Raw genomic sequence first — 22,770 nt, forward strand, 5'->3', positions numbered from 1 at the left:
ACACATGCGCTCTAGCGAGACCAGTACATGTTCAGGGTTCGTGGGAGCATTGAATATGATACGGTAGGCTTTTGATACCACAAACCGTCATTACGTCCATAAACATTTGTACACAGAACTTTCCTTCAACGATCCACAACTTCAAGGATGATGCTTCTTAATTGGGCACATACATACATGTACATGTATCTTTGAATGGAGAAATGATGCTGTGGGGAAATGCGATCAGTAAGTTGTACAGAGCGATCAAGGACGTACAATTGTCATAATCATATTTCAATATAAACTTCTCAAAAGCGTCCGATCGTTACGTTCTTGTCACGAATTCGATTCTCCACATGAATGCAATGTGTCATACAGATTCCTCATATCCTCAACGTTATGTTGCTTCACTTGTGCTGAACAAATGCGTATAACGTCACTCAAGCACAATTTGTGATATCCAAAGCAATGAAACTTCATTTCAGTTCATGCCATGTTGCTAAATTTTGGCAACAAAGCGCGATCTACTATGCTGAACCACTCATCTTTTCAGAAAAAAGAAGCAAACTCCGGGAAGACATTGTAAGAAGGCTTGCGTGATACTTATAAAACGACCATGACTATTCCAAGTACAAATGTTGATCGTGGATATGCATGGGTGGTGCTTGCTGCCTGCTTCGCTATCGAGGTTCTCTATGGCGCAATGATTAGCTCTGTGGGGGTGCTTACACCGGCGATTCTGGAGGAAGTTGACGGTGATTTGGTCAAAGTGTCATGGATAGGATCAACTCTGTTAGGGACATTTACAATGTGCGGTAAGTTTATTTCTGATGTTAATGGTTCTACGTTATGCAGTCCCACACTTATACATTAAGGTCAATGACCAGATGACCAGGTATCACTGTGATGTGATACAAAACAACTGCTAGAGGCTATTGGCATATCCTGCCCTACCACATCTGTCCTAAAGTTACTACCTTGATAACAGTGGTAAGGAGTACACTATGTCCACAGTATGATCCGTAGTTTGATCTCTGATGGATCTCTGATGGATCTCTGATGACAGTGTGAAAGCTGTCCTGACATATTTAGTTGGTTGGTTCATTTACGCCGTACTCAGCTATATTCTATCTATATGATGGCAGTCTGTAAATATGACAATCCAGTGATATCATGAGCATCGATCCACGCAATTGCGATACAATGACATGCATCAACCATGTCAGCGAACTTGACCACCCGATCCCGTTAGTCGCAGAGCATGGTCGCCTTTTACGGCAAGCATGGGTTGCTGAAGAGCTATTCTACCCCGGATCTTCGGGGGTCGACACATCTAGTAATTAAGTGTCACAGAAGGTCATGACTGCCGCATGACACCGTGCCTTGGCCGATTGTTTCTCATCAATTGTTTGTCATCGTACCTCCATGACGTGGTTCGTTCGCTCCTATCCTCAGTCACTGGATACGATGTTCACAGATCATCAATTTACGGCCTAAATATTGCTGACCATGGATTTCAAAATTGTTACAAACATTATCCCTAAAACGTTTTATCTCTTAAAGACACTTTTAGTTAATGCTTTCTTTCAGGACCACTGGCAGGTATTATAAATGGTAGACTGGGACACAGATTGACGGGTATTGTGGGTGGCATCCTGATACTTGTGGGACTGACAGCTGCATCCTTCTGTGGAACTGTCACTGGATTAGTCATCACGTTAGGACTTATTACGGGTGAATATTGCCATTTTGTAAATGTTACACCAGTCATTAGCTCCCCTATTGTCCGGACTTCCTAGTGCCGCCATTGAACGCCTCCGTGGTCTAGTTGTAGAGCGTCTGCCCGGAGAGCAGAAGACGTTAAAAGATGCTACTTGTTGCTACACTGTTTGGCGCTCGGTATTAAGGGGCTACAACGAGGACTGGTCGGCTCGGAATCAGTATACAGTGTCTGAGTGAGGTTTTCGTGTTAAACTGTGGAATGCTATCTCAGTTGGCTAGCACTATAAATCGGTATCAGTCCGAACTAGTATAAGCAGACACACACACACACGCACACACACATACGCGCACGCGCGCACACACACACACACACATACACACACACACATACACACGTGCATGCACACCGCTATGTCAGTGCAAATATTTTAGAGGCGACGTGAACCCCATTTCACTTCACCTCCCTAGTGCCGCCCTTTATACTGCTCAATTACACATATATTTTAACAGGTCTTGGATGTGGTCTGGCAGCTATTGTGAGTGGCGTGGCTCCCGGTGATTACTTCAATAAGAGGCTCCCCGCAGCTTATGGTATTTGTATGTCTGGAGGTGCATTGGGACTACTTACAGTTGCGCCATTAACAGTGTTTCTCTGAGACTTGTACCACCTTTCTGGAACGTTGCTTATTTTGGGTGCCATTGGATTCCATGTGTGCTTAGCTGGAACTCTCATAAGAACATCGTCCACGTTGATGCATCAGAAGTCAGTTTCAATTGAACTTGATAGCAAAGACCATATCAAAGAATGTTTGAGTACACAAGAAGACTGCGATTACCCTCATGGTGTAGTGAACACTGATTCATCGACTCAAAGGAGGAGCATTGTCATAATTAGCAGCCCGGACGATGATGACAGACGCGATTGTTCACTGACCGATGATAATCCAGACATATTTAGTCCCCATGTTCCTGGTAGCATCATGGCAGAAAATTTAGGGACAAATATTACAACTGTTGCACCTCTACTAGAACATCAATCACGTGTATCGAATAAACTATGGTGTAGTATTCTAAGGAAATATGTAGCTTTATTTGGTACAAACGGGTTCTTCTTGTACATCACCAGTGTTTTTTTCTGGTCTCTAGGGCAAGCAATCTGCATGGTTCATTTACCATATTATGCCGAATTAAAGGGAAGCACATCAACACAGTCTGCAAATCTATTCACTGGAATGGGTGTTACTGCTCTTTTTGCCGGAATGCTGACCGGCTTCGCCTCCTCTGACCCAGCTATTGGAACCATTGTGCTTCACGTTGGACTACAAGGAATGTTAGGGGTATCACTAATGGTGCTTCCTTTGCTTTCCCATACATACTATCTTCAAATGGTTTTCAGTGTATTATTTGGTGCATACAGCCAGGGGCCATTTACGTTAGTGAGTCCTATATGCATTGAACTCATAGGCCGATCCAAATTGGCCTTTGGCTATGGACTGTGGTCTTTTGTATTAGGAATTGGCTACATGGCTGGACCACCCATTGCAAGTGGGTAAACCTTAAATAAGTATTTCTCTGATATCTACTTTGTCAGTATGTTTGAGCGAATTTTGTTAATGCCATGATCACAGCAGTCTATGGATTCATATTTAGTATTGATAGGACCAATACATGCTTGACAGAGTGAGCATCGGCATGTTTTTATATAATAAAATAAAAAATAAAAAATATATATATTGCTTTGGACCTATTCTGCAAAGTAGTCCTCACTGTACTAGCCTGAGGTATATGTGGCTCATTTCCTTTTGAATGAAAGTATAAGGGTGTGTTTTCGTGCTAGAACATACACAAACATAGTACGTTAAGAAAATGACAGTGTTATTCCTACTTGTCATTCCGTTAGGCAACATACAAACAGTTACCTTTTTATGCAGGTTGTGTAGAGGGTGCTCTATGTAGAGCATGTCATCACTGATTTGGAGTGGTCCATCCCTACATTTCTCACCACTATTTAGCCATTTGTGCCTAATGGAATGTTTCGGCTGAAAATCGAGACTGATTATTCTGTGACGTTGACGTCTACATTTGCTGAATGGCATTTGTCTTTCCTTTCAGGTCTCATTTATGAAAGCTGTGGAGTGTATGACTACACGTTTATTTTCGCCGGTAATTCGAATACCATTATTGGAAATTATAGTATTTAAATGGACTTAATGGCATGATTCAACTCTTCCTCGCTCACTCACTATTCGCGTGAAAAAGGTTTATTGTATTATTTCGATCCATATATAACACTCGACATTGGTGTTGTCAAACCATGATACATCTTACTGGCGCAGTGGCAATTATCACGACGAGGATTAAAACATGGTCACATTGTTAATTTCCTTCCACTGATTTACCCACCTGAACTATGTCTAAAAGAGACTATCTGATCTATCTGCCCCAGCATTTTCATGTTTAGATCTATATGTACAAAGATTTAGAATGACAACATACACAATACCGTAAGTGAAATGACTTAAACCTTCCAATAGTGTTCTTTCCCTCAATGGGGGCGGTCGGGTAGCCTAGTGGTTAAAGCGTTCGCTCGTCACGCCGAAGACCCGGGTTCGATTCCCGACATGGGTACAATGTGTGAAGCCCATTTCTGGTGTCCCCCGCCGTGATATTGCTGGAATATTGCTAAAAGCGGCGTAAAACCATACTCACTCACTCACTCACTTTCCCTCAATGCAGAGGAATATATCAGCAGTTCCAGCCTTCCGTGTGTACAGTTCAAAACTTATGAGGTACAATCGTGCATGCCCCATCTACGAATATTTCAAAGACTCTTGCTCAAATGATGCTTGGCCAGGGTAGAGTTAAAAAAAAGTGTTGTGGAAGACATTTGGAGAATATTTCAACATTTGACGCACCAGTCAAAAAAAATAATGTCCGATACAATTCTCTATTTTGACTTGTGCCCTATGTTCTCGTGTTCCATTGAAAACTTGACAAACCCTTGCATGTATTTGTGAGGATGCCATAGGGGGGACAGGACACGCTCATCTTTTCGCGAACACCAAGTATCATCACCAGTTGATAGTGATTCACCAACGTATTGGTCTGAATATAGTCGAAATCGTACAATGGACTATGCTTTTAATAGAGACTTCTTGTGATTACGAAATGATTTTTGTCGCTTTTATTTATTAATATTTTACTATAAACTGCTGTGAGCCTATCCTTGCCTCTATTTGCAGTTTGCACACATAAACTATTGTGTCTGATATTCAGTGCATAATCTTACTTTCATATTATTTCTCCTTTCAGGATGCTGCAACCTCACCAGTGCCTTTTTTGCCATGTGTATACCTTTATGCAAGAAAAAAAACATGATTTAATGTACATTAAAATCAGTATTATATTCTATAATTAAAGATATTTAATACATTATTTAGGATCTGATTGTATGTAAAGATATTTATTTAGACGTGTCAACAGTACACAACGAAAAACATTAGTCATCAAGTCTGGTCCACACAACGAGATTAGAATAGGATTTTAGGTCATTTACGCTACATATTGTGAACATATGAGTGATCACATTTCAACTTAATGGCTGTTAGTACCGATGGTATAATTTGATATGCTTCCAATCATACAAAATCGTCAGATCATCTCTCTATATATAAGAAGCATTACCCATAAATATATACGCAGTTCGTGTTCGTATATATATTTGTACACGTGTACCTTACATCACCTATCACGTCCCATGAAGATTCTGGGTTAAATTGGTCTTCAGTAACCAATGCTTGTCGTAAGAGGCTACCAACGGGCGATGGTCAGGCTCGCTGACTTGGTTGATTCACGTCATTGTAACCCTATTTCGAAAATCGATGCTCATGATCCAGACGATTGATTATATATATATGGAATATTGCTGAGTGCGGCGTTAAACAACAAACAAACATTGCGTATCGCCAAGTATGATGTGACCAGATACACTACTACACGTTTTGTTTTCAGAGTGTTGTCATAGATTAATGTTGTGACATGTGCTTGTCACATCATCATTGCGCTGTTCCGAAGCTTGACTCCTGAGGGTTTCCATTGATTCGGTCTCGTTCCATACGGAAGTACATGTCTCCTTAGGCAAGCGACCATGCTTAAAGCATGCCTCTGTTCACCAAGCAGTGAATGGGTACCCGGTAGAATGAGATGCCATAAAGTTGAATCTGTTTTTTGTTCTGTGGTTATATTGCTTGTGCTGCTGTCACACAAATCCTACATGTGGTGCATAACGATGATCATTTCTTAACAATATTACTATACTGAACCGCTAAAGAAACGTCACCTCAAGTAACATTGCATGAAAAGTTGACATTTAAATATCTTGGTAATTTTTGTCAAATTTTCAAAAATTTAACTTTAACTTGTCTGGAAAAAATGAAATTTGATGATAAAAATCAAAGCAGATGACAATAAAACCGATCCCCCAAACACATCACGTCAACGGCCATGGTAACCCGTTGCACGTGAGTTCCGCGCAAATTGAAATACCCCCATTTCTTGCCCTATAAAAATCGACCCAGACCATATACAGGCTCCAGCAATGGAACTAGACCACCAACACTACAGATGACCGACCACATAGTGGAAGACCAAGGGATACCACCCGACGTCAGGATCGTCAGATTGTGCGACAGTATCTTCAAGATCGTTTTGTTATTGCTGCAGAAACTGCTTGACAGACCACGGGGACACACCAGCGACACATTAGTGAGGACACCGTGCGTCAACGAGTGACGAGCAGATACCTCCACTGTCACAGGCCACACCGAGGACCCATTCTGACACCACGTCATCAATGCACATGGCGGACACACGAGATACTGACTTGTGATGCCATTTTCTCAGAGACTAGTGTTGTGTTTCACTTAAAGAACACATCAATGCACATGGCGGACACACGAGATACTGACTTGTGATGCCATTTTCTCAGAGACTAGTGTTTTGTTTCACTTAAAGAACATTCGACACTTTAATTTAAACCTTGATGATCAGTTTTGCCAAGTTTCATCTTTTTAATATATTTCAAAGTATGTTTACAGTGTTTGGACAATAAAGGTTTCTAATATATCTATCCATGGTGACGCTTCGTTTGCGGTTCAGTATATATATATATATACCCTCGCGTAACCTTGATTCGTGGATATAAGGAACGTACACCCAAATTCGTGGTTTAAATGTCCGATTTTGTTTTGTATACTCACTGATCATTTAATTCATCTATTAAACTATAAGAAAATGACGAAGATTCCACTCGTGACTGAAAAGTTTGTTTACCGAAGCCATTTGCATTCATCAGCCATTCATGTGCACACAAAATGTGACGTCACCTTGATTCGTGGATTACGTAGTAGATTATTGTATCGCTATATACGAAGCCCAGTACCGTTTACTGTGTAATATTTTTTTATGAATTCGAATCTATACCTACCAGCATGTCTGTGTCGGCTGATAACAGTTGAAGAGCATAGTTATTCAACACACAACTCCAAAACGAATCTTGTCAATAAAGTTATGTACACAATTTACAGGTAAGTTTGTGTCCTCTTTCAGTCCTACTCTTCCGATGGTGTGCATGGCAGACCATGGCAAGGGCAATAAAATGAGTAATGCGTCCTGAGCACGCGCACTGGACAAGAGTTCTGTAAGTGCACCATATGGTTACAGTCATGATACATGCACTGTCCCCATTGTACGAAAAACAGTGATGTGCATTGGACCAGTTTAGCGGGCTGAAAGTGATGACACACGCAACATGTCTCGTCATCGGATATTGGTGAATCCTCACTGTCACTGCTGTATTGTAGATTAATCGCACCGGATGGTCCCGCTGCTGGCTCGGGGGTACTTTTAGGTTTCTTTTGAGATTGTTTAGCTGATGTATGTGACTTTGCTGGTCGTTTCTTGGTTGGTACTGGCTGTTTAGAAGTTGAACTTTTAACATAGTTTTTAACTTGAATTTCTATCTCTGGTTCAGTTATGGCGTTGCCGCTAACGATCTTGTGGATAGATCTACGTTTTGTTCTTTGCTTCTTCTGAATGACGGGAAGCTGGTCAACAAAGAATTGGGTTTGGTCAAAGTTAGTGACGAGATTTTCCTTCTCAACGTTAGGGTTGGAACGTGGGCTGTGTATGTCGTCAGTAGCTGGTACTTGCTGCGACTTGTCTTCAACGTGTGATGCGTGGATCAAAGCAGCTGGTTGGAATGCAAATTTATCAATCATATCTGGCGAAAAGGGATAGATTCCAGACTTTTTGAATGCCGACTGCAAGTGACCAGGCGTTAAAGCAGCAGAATATGCCCTACAGGCTACGGAGGCGATGTTATATCTGTTGACTGTGGTACCATCAGACTTCAACAGCTTGTGACATTCGGCATTGTAGATTTTTGTAAACGGACCGAAACATCCCACGTCCATTGGCTGCAAAATATGACTTGTGTGAGCCGGGAGGAAAAACAACACAATACTGTGATCTTTTGCCCAGTCTATCAGAGACGGAGAAATGTGCGACTTGTGGCCATCGTACAGAAGAAGCAAAGGTCTATTCGACGGTGGTGGAGATGCATATCGAAGAGAATGCCTGTCCAAGTAATCTTGAAATATAAAACCATTTGACCATCCCGATTCAGAAACAGTTCCGTCACTTCCCGCTGTACAGCCTTCAAGCAATTCACTGCGCATTCTAGCACCCGGAAATACAAAGAAAGGTGGAATAAATGTGCCCAGAGCATTTCCACATCCCAAAAGTGTGACGACAGACAATCTCTCCGAAGAAATCTCGTAGGCCACGGAATTTCTTGAGCCAACAATTTTCGGTGCGACATGGGACTGGTTGATTCCTTTCTCGTCTATGTTATAAATTGCTTCTGGTCTTGATTGAAAACCGTATTTGTCTATAATCATGGCAAGTTCATCAAAATATTTGTTGATGCATTCCTCTGAACTTGCTTTGGCACGAAGTTCCGTGAGAGACTTGGTACTTCTAACTTTCAACTCCGGCCATCGCTCCAACAGACCATATAACCACTTGACAGATAATGGATGGGACAGGTCACGTTTTCCTAACTGACAAGCAAAGTTAGACCCTAATTGGACAACCTCTTTCCTGGTATATCCGTATCCGATGGATGCCATGTATGTTACATGGTCAACAAGTCTAGTTTCCTGATCCGCATCAAAAATTGGAGTTGCACCTGACTTGACAGTGTCAACATTGATCTTGCCTTTTATCCTGTCTCTCAGTGTGTGCTCGGGTACAGAGAAGTTTAATGTCGCTCTATGAACTGCAACTTTATTGTTTTTGACTTCCAAGTAAGAATTAGTCAAAGCTGTAGGCGAATAACTTTTGTATCCCTGTCGCGAAGGCGTCGGTAAACCCTATGAAAATGAAAAAAAGCTATACGAGATGGCCCGAAAATGTTTCCATAGATTTATAATTTAAACAGACGGCAGCACCTCAAGTCACGTCACTTATGTTTATTGACATATAGACAAGCAGACGACGAGCGATGAGAAGAGTGGTGCTTACGGTATATATTTTACTTGATGTTTTGTAACACCCAGTGACAGGAAACAGATAAAAATGACTTTTGATGAAATGCCAAATATTGGATGAGCATGAATCAATATGTATTACAAGTTATTTATTACTTCTTTAAGAGATGCATTATTTGTAATTTGATGTGGATATCAAGAGTCTGACCATTTTTCAAAAAGGTAAAAAAGAAACCTGCTTTGAAATGCAACTTGCACAGCTGCCCATTCAGAAACATATAACATGTCAGGTATGGATACACTTGGTCCAAATTACACCAAATTTGATACACTCACGCTACTAGCAGTCAGGGTTCCGGGGAGGAATTTAGTCGTGAAAGGTGAACTGAATGGATCGGGTGGTCAGGCTTGGTGACTTGGTTGACGGCATATCATCGTATTGCGTGGATCGGTTCTCATGATGTCAATCACTGGATTGTCTGTTCCAGACACGATTCTGTACGGACGGCGGTTATAAACACATATGCCATACGTTCCACTTTCATGTTCGAACTTAACTTTACTATACAATTACAATTTAGGTTGTGAAACAGTTAAAGCTCAACTTTTAGGAGGAAGCGGATGACCAAACATTTTGAAATAAAATCCCCCAAAGCATCAAATGAATTGGCCGAGAAAGAAATGAGGTCATTGCCACCGCGAAGAGAAGTAATGCAAGACGCGTTATACCGAGGATGGAATTTATCATTACTGCAACATAAGTCAACAAGATTCGAGATTAAGTCATGTTGATAAACATGATTGCATGACTATATACTGCATTCTTTTCTTTGTTTTCGGGTGACCGGAAACATGATAAGCGTGGATACATATTCGCTTTGAAGCAGACACCTTACACAATGGTATGCAATTGGTGACCACGTCCACACCTATACTACGCCAGCGTGAATGCCGTACATGAGACCGAAAGGTTAACCAATAGCGGGTCTTTACTGTTCCCCATATCACTTCACCTCCTAGTTCCGCCCTTTATACTGCTCAATTACACATATATTGTAACAGGTCTTGGATGTGGTCTGGCAGCTATTGTGAGTGGCGTGGCTCCCGGTGATTACTTCAATAAGAGGCTCCCCGCAGCTTATGGTATTTGTATGTCTGGAGGTATGTCTGTACTTACAGTTGCGCCATTAACAGTGTTTCTCTGAGACTTGTACCACCTTTCTGGAACGTTGCTTATTTTGGGTGCCATTGGATTCCATGTGTGCTTAGCTGGAACTCTCATAAGAACTTCGTCCACGTTGATGCATCAGAAGTCAGTTTCAATTGAACTTGATAGCAAAGACCATATCAAAGAATGTTTGAGTACACAAGAAGACTACGATTACCCTCTTGGTGTAGTGAACACTGATTCATTGGTTCAAAGGAGGAGCATTGTCATAATTAGCAGCCCGGACGATGAAGACAGACGCGATTGTTCACTGACCGATGATAATCCAGACATATTTAGTCCCCATGTTCCTGGTAGCATCATGGCAGAAAATTTAGGGACAAATATTACAACCATTGCACTTCTACTAGAACATCAATCACGTGTATCGAATAAACTATGGTGTGGTATTCTAAGGAAATATGTATCTTTATTTGGTACAAACGGATTCTTCTTGTACATCACCAGTGTTTTTTTCTGGTCTCTCGGGCAAGCAATCTGCATGGTTCATTTACCATATTATGCCGAATTAAAGGGAAGCACATCAACACAGTCTGCAAATCTATTTACTGGAATGGGTGTTACTGCTCTTTTTGCCGGAATGCTGACCGGCTTCGCCTCCTCTGACCCAGCTATTGGAACCATTGTGCTTCACGTTGGACTACAAGGAATGTTAGGGGTCTTCAAATGGTTTTCAGTGTATTATTTGGTGCATACAGCCAGGGGCCATTTACGTTCGTGAGTCCTATATGGATTCATATTCAGTATTGAACTCATAGGCCGATCCAAATTGGCCTGTGGCTATGGACTGTGGTCTTTTGTATTAGGAATTGGCTACATGGCTGGACCACCCATTGCAAGTGGGTAAACTTGAATAAGTATTTCTCTCATATCTACTTTGTCAGTATGTTTGAGCGAATTTTTTTATGCCATGATCACAGCAGTCTATGGATTCATATTCAGTATTGATGGGACTAATATATGCTTGACGGAGTGAGCATCGGTATTATTTTATATATATTGCTTTGGACCTATTCTGCAAAGTAGTCCCCACTGTACTAACCTGAGGTATATGTGGCTCATTTCCTTTTGAATGAAAGTATAAGGGTGTGTTTTCGTACTAGAACATACACAAACATAGTACGTTAAGAAAATGATAGTGTTATTCCTACTTGTCATTCCGTTAGGCAACATACAAACAGTTACCTTTTTTATGCAGGTTGTGTGGAGGGTGCTCCATGTAGAGCATGTCATCACTGATTTGGAGTGGTCCATCCATACATTTCTCTCCACTATTTAGCCATTTGTGCCTAATGGAATGTTTCGGCTGAAAATCGAGACTGATTCTTCCGTGACGTTGACGTCTACATTTGCTGAATGGCATTTGTCTTTCCTTTCAGGTCTCATTTATGAAAGCAGTGGAGTTTATGACTACACGTTTATTTTCGCCGGTAATTCAAATAGCATTATTGGAAGTTATAATATCTAAATGGACTTAATGGCATGATTCAACTTTACTTTGCTCACTCACTATTCGCGTGAAAAAGGTTTATTGTATTATTTCAATCCATATATAACACTCGACATTGGTGTTGTCAAACCATGATACATCTTACTGGCGCCGTGGCAATTATCACGACAAGGACTAAAACATGGTCACATTGTTAATTTCCTTCCACTGATTTACCCACCTGAACTATGTCTAAAAGAGACAAATCTATCTTCCCAAGAATTTTCATGTTTGGAATACAAACCCTCTATCGTTATCTATCGTTCTGAGTGATGTATAGTTTATATCCGATATACATACTCCCCCGCGTCTTTCATTTATAATGATGTATATAACATGTCTGATATACAACACCCCGCGTTTCATTCTGAGTAATGTATATTTTATGCCCGATGTACCTGTGTACTTCACCGTAACTTTGTAAAAAGAATTAGAAAACACTTTCATCTTGTGTAATTTTTGCCTCAATCTTCTGGCAAACCATATACAATTAACCCATCGAACTAATTAAAAGAAGTGGAAAGAGCTTGTCTAAATGCAGAGGCAAGTGAAATAATTGTTTTAAAATTATATAAATCTGATTTCTCACATCTACTCATGTGTGAATTACAAGCTTCCCTTCAGCACAGTTGCATTAAATGAATTAATGAGGATACATGTTTTGAATTTCTATTCACATCGTGGAATTGGAGGAGACCGCACATTAAATTGGGCCACAAACAACAGAATACGGAAAATTGTTTACAGTTACAAACAAAACAAAAACTAAATGGAATGCATATTGTGTCGAGGCATTTTTATTCTACGGACACAATCCGAAATATTTCAGAAACCTCCCGCTTTTACTTTTGTAATATGGCCGATTCCATTACATTATATATATATATATACTATTGTGACCACAATGTGATGTAGAAACACATCCTTGATTTAATTCTAATTCTAACATAATTTGTTAAAAGAAATATCGTACAAACACAGTGACATTTGTACATAAATTGCCGCACAGAAAGGCGTGTGAATATTTGTCAAGTACAAAATAACAAAATAATAATAATAACTGAAGATGTTTCCAATTTACAGTGAATAATTTAATGTGGGTTATTTATTTGGAATGGAACATGGAAATATACAAAAGATCATATTCAGTACGCCCCACCAAAAAACAAACAAAACAAAAACAAAAACAAAACAATATAAACTAAATCATATTCCGCATATATATCGCCATGCGTTTTAGAGCTAACCGAAAGCATTACCGCAGTAAATGGGGTTTTGCGAAATTGTGGACTGTTTATCCCAGTTCGGGTCGTATCCCAGTTCTGGTCGCTACACACGTCCACACCTATTCTTCGCCATCGTGAATGCCGTACATGAGGCCGAAGGTTAACCAATAGCGGGGCTTTACTGTTCACAGAAGGAGGATACGTCCCTTCAACAAAACGACAAGGACCGGAGGGGTAAGTTTGTCTATGGTAATACACAACAAAGTCATGCCACTGACCTAGGTATTACGTGAGAGACATACTTGGTCTGCTGTGACATACATGAACACCTGCACTGACAGCCCACAGTTACAAGTGTGTGTTAAATGCAAACAAAGTCTGTAAAGCCAACAATGTACTTTATGTGCCATAGTTATTCAGGGTCAATGTGACCTACACATGCGCTGACAGCACTGGTTACAAGTGAGGTGGTGAGGTGCAAGTGAGTTGCAAGACGCACATGTAAAGCAAACAACGCACTTAATGCGCCACAGATATCCAGGGTAATTGTGACCTGTTCCTGCGCTGTTTCTGTTTCATGTTGTTTAACGCCGCACTCAGCAATATTCCAGCTATATGACGGCGGTCCGTAAATAATCGAATCTGAACCAGACAATACAGTGATTGACATCATGGGCATCGATCCACGTGATTGGGATACGATGACATGCATCAACCTGGTCAGCGAGCCTGACCACCAGATCCTGTCAATCGCCTCTCACGACAAGCATAGCCGTCTCTTCCGGCAAGCATGGGTTGCTGAAGACCTATTTTACCTCGGATCTTCACGGATCTGATAGTTGTGTGACAATGGTGAAAGTGCAATATATTTTATATGTAAAGCGACAAGTTCTTTATACGTCTTGGTGCGTCCCCAATAGTGAGTTATTAACAAAGTAAGCGACAGTACGAAATGGTACAAAGTTCACTGGACAATGCATGATAAGGTAAAGTTAAGAAAAGTCGGTCGCGAAGAATAGTTGGATGGGTGACCGCATTCGGCAGCTTGAATGCTGAGAGTTTCTAGGGCTCTTACGACAAGCATAGTCGCCTTTTACGTCAAGCAAGGGCTGCTGAAGGCCTACACCTATTCTATTGACAGCACATCTACAAGTGCTTACAAAACGTGTAAAGCAAACAATGAATATGTCATACATGTAATGAAGGTCATATCCCAAAACATATACATGTTGTAAAGGTGGATTACTCAATTTCGAGCCAGTCAGTACTTGTGAGGAGAGAGAGAGAGAGAGACGCTCTATAAAATATGAACATTGAGACGTTAGAGCCATTGTCATGTTAGAAGGAAATAACACCTTCGTTTTCAGAAAAAAATATATTTGTGCTTAAAAACAAGGAAACCGGTTTCTAGTACACGGTAACCAGCGTTTGGATCGTAGTTTATCTTCATAAACGTGTCTGTCTTGTTGCTTTGTGATATCGCAAAACATAAATACGTCACGCCTAAGGCCTAAGTGCAGATCCTAACATAGATACAATGTGTGAAGCTCAATCAACGCCGTCATATGTTATCAATCAGTTTAATTAACTGAATTAATCAAATCTTACTGCGAAGTGTAACATCATAGAGTCTCATCCACTCATCATTTGAAGAATGAACTGCTTCTTTTGTAGCAATCTACCGCTAAACAAAGATCTGAGGACATCCCATAAGGGGTCACGTCAGAACGACCTTTCATCCGACCAGTGAGAGCGTCGCTTACCAGATCATGAAAGTGACAGTCGGAATGTGATTTCTAATGTTGCAACCTCGAAAACGTTAACACGGGGTATTCCGAACGATAGTCACGGGCTTAACGACTGACTCCATACAATCTAGACCATCTATTAGCCATTTCAGAATGTTCTTTTGTTCAGGTTTCTAATGTTTAATCAATATATTTGTCAAAATATGTTTCGAAGCGTAGTCGCCAATATGAAATTAGTGCCGAAAAGCACGAAAAGCTGCCTTCTGATTGGCTAATGTCGACTTCTTGTTAGTCATTCAATTGGTCGGTCAAAGTTCGCGCAAGGTCGGTCTTGTGTCCCGTGATGGGATGTCCTCAGATCTTTGTTTAGCGGCAGCGAGAACTAAAATCTGGTTTTAATGATATTGCTTTTGTAGGAACCGCTTTGATACGCCAGAAATGTTGAACAACACAGGTACTAACCGTACTCTTCATATGTAAAACCAGACATGAAAATTCCAAAAGAAGACGTTGATCATGGATATGCCTGGGTGGTTCTAGCGGCCTGCTTTGCTATTGAGGTTCTCTATGGTGTTTTGATCTGCTCTGTTGGGGTGATAACACCGGCGATTCTGGAAGAAGTTGATGGTGATTTGGTCAAAGTGTCCTGGGTAGGATCAACGGTGATGGGAACATTCACGATGTGTGGTAAGTGTGTTTGCTCTGATGTCTTAGTAACATCACAAGTGAGATCGAACTAATGGGCTTCAAGTTAACCTGCGCAATGATACCTATTTTCAGGACCATTGGTAGGAATTATTCAGGAAAGAATCGGACACAGATGGACGGGAATTGTGGGTGGCATACTGATGCTCGTTGGTCTGACGGCTGCATCCTTCTGTAGAACTGTCACAGGTTTGATCCTCACGTTTGGAGTCATTACCGGTAAGCATTACCGTGTTTTATGTGGAAACTGAGGTGATTGTAACACTTTTACACTTAATTCAAGCAGCGACAAGTGTGAAAATAATGTGTTATGCAATTATAATATTTAAATGTGTATGGAAAATTCAGGTAATATTAAATATATTTACCTATAAGTGATATGTTTGGTTGGAAAGTTTGGGTTAATTAGTTTATTTTTATTGTTGCTTGACGCCGCACTCAGCAATATTACAGCTATGTGACGGTCGCCTGTAAATAATTGAGTCTGGACCAAACAATCCATTGATTGACATCATGAGCATCGATCTATGCAATTGGAATACGATGACATGCATCAACCATGACATGTCGATCCTTAGACTTGTGCTAACCTGGATCTTCACGGGTTTTTATGTAATGTTTTTTGATATCTGCTTTATTCAGCTACAGCTATGTCCCTGATGAAATTTATTAATAGTAAAACGCTTCCTTCTTAAATAAGGTTTTTCAATCTGCTAACATCCATTGTTGTCATTTTCCCTTCACTCTTGAGGAGGTCATCATACCATAAAGTGAATAATTAATTGAGTAGGATTCCCCAAAACGTACAATACAAAACCGCATTAACGCATTGTCCAGATCAGGTCCCATCTTATGACATTCGCTTATTAAAATTAAAAAGAGGTAACTAATCCATTAACTCAATGCTACATACTTTAATGTTACATGTATTCACTCATTCATTGATAGACGTATCTCCGATGCATGTAGTTGTGCATCTGTGTCCTCAGGTCTTGGTTGTGGCCTGGCAGCTAATGTGAGTGGCGTGGCTCCCGGCAAGTACTTTCACAAAAGGCTTCCAGTGGCATACGGTATTATCATGTCTGGTGGTGCATTAGGATTACTTGCAGTTGGGCCATTAACAATTCAACTTTTAGACCACTACACTTTATCCGGAACGTTGCTTATGTTGGGTGCGATTGGATTCCATGTGTGCTTAGCTGGAGCTCTAATTAGACCATCGTCTACACTGATGCCAGAGATGCCAGTTTCAAAAGAACTTGACCGCCAAGAATACATAGAGGGGGGTTTCGATACACAAGGAGACGATGTACAGCATAATCCTGTAGATTATGGTGATTTAACAGGGGAAACGGAGACCGACTTTGTTGCACAACAAGACGTTAACAATTGTTCCCTAGCCACTTTGCCTGGAATTGTTAAAGAAAGCGGTTTAAGGGAAGAAAATGCAACGTTTGCACCTTTGCTTGACCACCGATCACATTCGTCAAATAAAAAACCGAAGTGTGGGATGATATCCGAAAGTGTCAGTTTCATCGGCACAAATGGATTTTTCTTCTACCTCCTCAGTATCCTTTTCTGGGCTCTCGCTGAAGCAATATGCATGGTTCATTTACCAAATTATGCCGAATATAAAGGTAGCACACCTGCACAGTCTGCAAGTCTGTTCACTGGAATGGGTGTTACTGCTCTTTTTGCCGGAATGCTGACTGGCTTTGCGTCCTCTGACCAAGATATTGGAAACATTATACTTCATGTTGGACTACAAGGAATGTCAGGGGTGTATGTTATGTTACTCCCAACGTTATCACAAACGTACTTCCTCCAAATGGTTTTCAGTGCCCTGTATGGTACGTACAGTCAGGGACCCTATACGTTGGTTAGTCCCATATGCATTGAACTGATAGGTCGATCCAAACTGGCCGTTGGCTATGGCATATGTTCATTTTTCTTTGGACTCGGTTTCATGGTTGGACCACCCATTGCAAGTAAGTAAACCTTGAATTTCTATTTACCAGTGAATGGGCGTTTGGTTTTGCTTGACACGATGAGTGAGTGAGGGAGTGAGTGAGTGAACTTAAACGACACATCGGCAATATTTTAGCCATATCGTGACGAGGAATTTGTAATGAATATATAAAGATTGAATAAAAAGCTGTCAGCGATGGATTGACACGATGAGTGTGTGAGTCTCGTCGGCAATATTTCAGCCATATCGTGTCTAATCGACGCGATGAAGTTTTAAAAAAGCAATTAATAGCTGGCGAGTATACCCCTACAATACTGGTGTTCGACAGTATGAACATATCATGCAATAGTCAAGGGCACAGATGAAACACCCAAACATGCAGTTTATTATAATTATATTATGAGACGTCTTATAGTATTTATTTATATAAAAAAAATAACTAATCATGTTTTGACATACGTTACCCGAAGATGAACCATCTTTGTTTTTCAGGTCTTATTTATGAAAGTACTGGCGTGTATGACTTTACGTTTGTTTTCTCAGGTACGTAATCGTGAGAACGTTATTAAACAAATGTACTTGTGTAAGGAAAATATAAGCATACATTTTCTGCAATCCGCCAGATCATTATGTTCAAAGAGAAAAAGCAATTAAATGATCAAACATAATAGCCAGGTCAGGTAAATATGTTTTTACAATTAGATGGTTGCCTTTGATATCTGTTTTTCAATCAGTGCTCCACACACAATTAACCTGCAAGAGAGAAAAGGACAAACATTATTTTGTCTACAACATGTTTTCTTACAGAACTTCCACTGTTGTTGTCTACTTGTTGTATACAAATGTTCACACATGTTCGTTGTTTCAGTGCGGAACGTTTCCTCGTCACCAGTGCCTTCTTTATTGTCTCCTTGTCGTTATACAAGTGTTCATACATGTTCGTTCTTTCGTTGCAGGATGCTGCTACATCATCAGTGCCTTCTTTGGGTTGTGTATTCCATTATCAAAGAAGCTGATATGAAAGTTAGTTTCATCAAATCAGTACCGAAAAGAAATATTGTGTCTTGACATTTTATGACTACATATAGTACATTCTGTAACCTGTTTATACACTTAAAGTGTCCAATTACAGTTAATAATGTTTGATGTATGATTACACACGTTTTACACAACTAATGTAAATGTTGGGGTCCACTAACTTGACAAGGCATGTCACGTAATTATGTTGTTATGATATGAACAACAACGGTTGTCATATTTGTGAAACAAAAAGGAGGGAAAACTAATTATATTAAATACGTTAACCACGTCGGGATTAAAGCCAGAATAGGACCCGAGTTTATCGGATGAGGCTTCTGGAATGGATTTGATTGTCAGGCTTGGTGACTTGGTTGACGACATGCGGCGTTGCTCATAATATCAATCACCGATTTATCTGATCCGCAGAGTCTCTTATTTATAGGCTACAGACATGCACACTATATTTGATATAATGTTAAGCGCTTATTTCATTTTATATTCTGTCGTACATTATCATTAAAAAATCCAAATACTTTCATTTTCCCTTATGTGAAATGACTTACCATAAACATAGGACGTGTTCAGACGATAAACAAGTGTACATAGACTATTTGGAATTGCGTGTTGCCTAACTGGCCAATGAATATAAACCAAATTAAATATTTGAAATGAGAGCGCATAAATCAGTCATGGCGCAATTTGGTTATTACTTTTAATAAGGTATATGCTCAAAGTGGTAACATTATTGCCCCGTTCAATGGATTAATGTGCATTCATCGTTCTTTTTCATTCTCAGCTCCATGGGGAGTATGCAACCCAAGCTGCCTGTGAGGCGCTCGAAAGTTAATAATCCTCACATCCTACCGGGTACCCATTCACTGCTGGGTGAACAGAGGCTCATTTCGAACAGTCACTTGCCTAAGGATACACCACATGTACTACATATGCTGAAGCCCTAGAAACTCTCAGGATTCAAGCTGCCGAATGCGGTCACCAGTCCAACTATTCTCCGAGACCGACGTTTCTTAACTTTACCTTATCATGCATTGTCCACTGAACTTTGTACCATTTCGTACTATCGCTTACTTTGTTAATAACTCGCTATTGGGGACGCACAAAGGCGTATAGCGAACATGTCGCTTTACATATAAAATATATTGCACTTTTACCATTGTCACACAACTATCAGATCCGTAAAGATCCGAGGTAGAATAGGTCTTCAGCAACCCATGCTTTCCGGAAGAGACGACTATGCTTGTCGTGAGAGTCGACTAACGGGATTGGGTGGTCAGACTCGCTGACTTGGTTGATGCTTGTCATCGTTTCCCAGTTGCGTAGATCGATGCTCATGATGCCAATCACTGGATTGTCTTGTCCAGACTCGATTATTTACAGACCGCCGTCATATAGCTGGAACAAACAAACAAACAAACAAACAAACGCAACTCTCACCACGTTTAACGGAAGGAGAGAGGACTTAGTGAATGAAGCTCATATTTATATACAGTAAACTACGGTTATGACGAACTCAAAGGGACCACTAATTTTAATTCGTTATAACCGTAGTTCGTTATTAGCAAATATACGGAATATATACAGCAAATAGACAGGGCCCCCACAATAGTTCGTTATATCCGTCAGTTCGTTATAAGCGTGTTCGTCATAACAGTAGTTTACTGTATGTATACCCGCAACCTGTGGCAGAATCCTGTGTAACACAGCTTAACACATGCAATAGGTCCAAACGAAGCTTTCCATTCCTGAAGCTGTTGTCATCTTATTATAATATCCAGCCAATGACACATGTGGATATCATGCAGCAGTGTCACACCTGGATTAAATATAATTTGCACAGTCCTGTGGAGAAGCACACACTTCCATATCGACGTCATTCGTTCACGACACTTCCCACAACCGGGCGCCTTGACACACTTTACGGCGGTGATTCACCTATCCACCTATTTATATCTCCGGGTCATCTCGAGGTTATTGTAGTGGATAGCGTGTGAGAGGTAAGGGTCAACGTTTTATACCACTACATAAAAATCCCGAAGATCTTCTTTCTGATCTGTACATGGTTGTTCTTGTGTGTATAGGTGACCCGCTTTTTCAACAATCACCATTACTAGATGCAAAACAAACTGGTGTGTATTGCCTTGCCTACCTCGTCTCTCGCCTCCATTTCACGACAACAATCAGTGTTCTTTCTACTAATGCTGAATATGTTGATTCGGCTTGCGGACATGTAAACATTTTGAGATGTGTCAATGCAACGCATTCGATATGTCTATCCCGGTTTTATCTTACGTTCATTGGAACGCTCCCACGTTGATTAATTTGGGGACCAGTTGATCTGTCAATTATCGATATAAAATTCATTGTATGACAAATAAAGTAATATGGTATCCTAAGGGAACAAAGGTACACAGTGCACTGGTCATAAGGGTGCATGCGTGCTCATAGGGTTTCTGGTTCGATAACGGGCTTCCCTTCAATATTGAACTGACGCTCCGCGATAACTGAAATACTACCAAAAGTGGCGTTAATCCCAACTCACTCACACTGGTTAGATCATTGTTCAAATTCCGATGGTTTCCCACGATAACTTTATGATTGCAATTTCATAAGGAAACAAAATATTAATACAATTTGCGTATTCGACGTAATACGCGCCTACGGCGCTCTTAAAATTAGGAATAGGGGGCTCTTAGTAGAATAATATATTGGAGTAAAAGCAAATAGTTGAAAGATAAATTTCGTGGTTTATGCTGACAGCCTGAAATGTTTATGTACGACAAGTATGTTTTTTAATTTAATTGCCCATAATTAAGGGTGCATATAACACATAAGTGCGTATTATACGCGAATAAATCAGTCTTGTATACATTAATCAATCGGAAGGGGTGCTAATTGGGATTGTTCACTCGGCAATATATTTGCAAATATCGCCGTGGGCGCTTATTAGAGAGGGGCGCTTATTGCGTCGAATACGGTATTTGTATAGATCACAGTCATGTAAATTCCTCGTCCTCAACTGATACACGTTGATGTTTAGACGATCGTTAATTTCCTCCACTCCACTGGAAAGCTTTTGGGAAAACTCGATTTAAACACGTTGATTAAGTCAACGATGAAATCAACTTCTTAATTTCTTAAAAGAGCAAACATACTTGTAAATTATTCATGACAATATTTCCTAATGAAATAGTTCGTCTCTTATCCGTTCAGTTAAACACAATAATATCGATAGTATGCACACAATCTTAACGATGTCAGATAGAAACGATAACACATAAAACATTCAGTGTATGGAATAGAACGAGGGTAAGTGCCTGTAGTTTATCCTGATTTTGAGATACAATGTTCTAGCAAATAGTCCTTTTTATCGTCACTCGTCGTCTACTATCTCAGAACTATTAATAGCACATACAGTTACGAGCCCACGGTGAATGCGTTTGTGTAACAATAGTGGTTCACAGAGCTCGGGTTGCACTGCTGTATAAATATAGATTACTAAATGAGACCCCGTTAGATGCCGTTTTCATTACAACGAGTGTATTTCAAAACGTATGTTACGAGCGAAAACGATACGATTTGTAATAAACGGTATCTAACTGGAACGGGTGAGGAATATAGTTATTACTCCCTAAAGAATTATCGAAATGCAACTTTGAAAGGGTGGAGTAAAAATACAACATCCGTAGCGGATGATTCGACCATAGACTGCTTTCTCTAGGCCGCAGTCTTTCCGACATCCGTTATAAGAAACAGCAGTTGGCACACTATCGTTTCTCGAGCACTCTTCCCTCATGTTAAGTATATGGGACAAATTCATACCAGTACATACCAACATTTCTGCTCAATGTCTTCTTGTTCTGCAACCATAGTGAGTGAGTGAGTATGGTTTTACGCCGCTTTTAGCAATATTCCAGCAATATCACGGCGGGGGACACCAGAAATGGGCTTCACACATTGTACCCATGTCGGGAATCGAACCCGGGTCTTCGGCGTGACGAGCGAACGCTTTAACCACTAGGCTACCCGACCGCCCCCTCTGCTACCATAGCCTCTATGAATTTGTCTGCAGCATCTGGACCTTGATTGACTACGATCAGTAGGGACAGTACAATT

The 22,770-nt window shown here is 40.5% G+C and overlaps 1 protein-coding gene and 3 pseudogenes across 1 annotated transcript; 3 read left to right on the forward strand and 1 right to left on the reverse strand.

Moving 5' to 3' along the window:
• The first annotated feature begins 342 nt into the window (after positions 1–342).
• LOC139449108 (monocarboxylate transporter 5-like) lies at positions 343–5,087 on the forward strand (annotated as a pseudogene).
• Positions 5,088–8,113: 3,026 nt separating this feature from the next.
• On the reverse strand, positions 8,114–9,522 carry LOC139448738 (uncharacterized; annotated as a pseudogene).
• Positions 9,523–9,537: 15 nt separating this feature from the next.
• On the forward strand, positions 9,538–11,950 carry LOC139448739 (monocarboxylate transporter 12-like; annotated as a pseudogene).
• A 3,483-nt stretch (positions 11,951–15,433) lies between these two features.
• On the forward strand, positions 15,434–18,640 carry LOC139449110 (monocarboxylate transporter 5-like). The gene is made up of 5 exons (XM_071230594.1): positions 15,434–15,632; positions 15,726–15,869; positions 16,640–17,638; positions 18,112–18,162; positions 18,576–18,640. Exons 1-5 carry the CDS (start codon positions 15,434–15,436, stop codon positions 18,638–18,640), a joined length of 1,458 nt encoding a protein of 485 aa, XP_071086695.1.
• Positions 18,641–22,770: the final 4,130 nt, after the last annotated feature.

This window comes from Haliotis cracherodii, unplaced genomic scaffold (genome assembly GCF_022045235.1).
Source record: "Haliotis cracherodii isolate W230 unplaced genomic scaffold, xgHalCrac1.p SCAF_7, whole genome shotgun sequence".
In the NCBI taxonomy this organism is placed as follows: Eukaryota; Metazoa; Mollusca; class Gastropoda; order Lepetellida; family Haliotidae; genus Haliotis; species Haliotis cracherodii.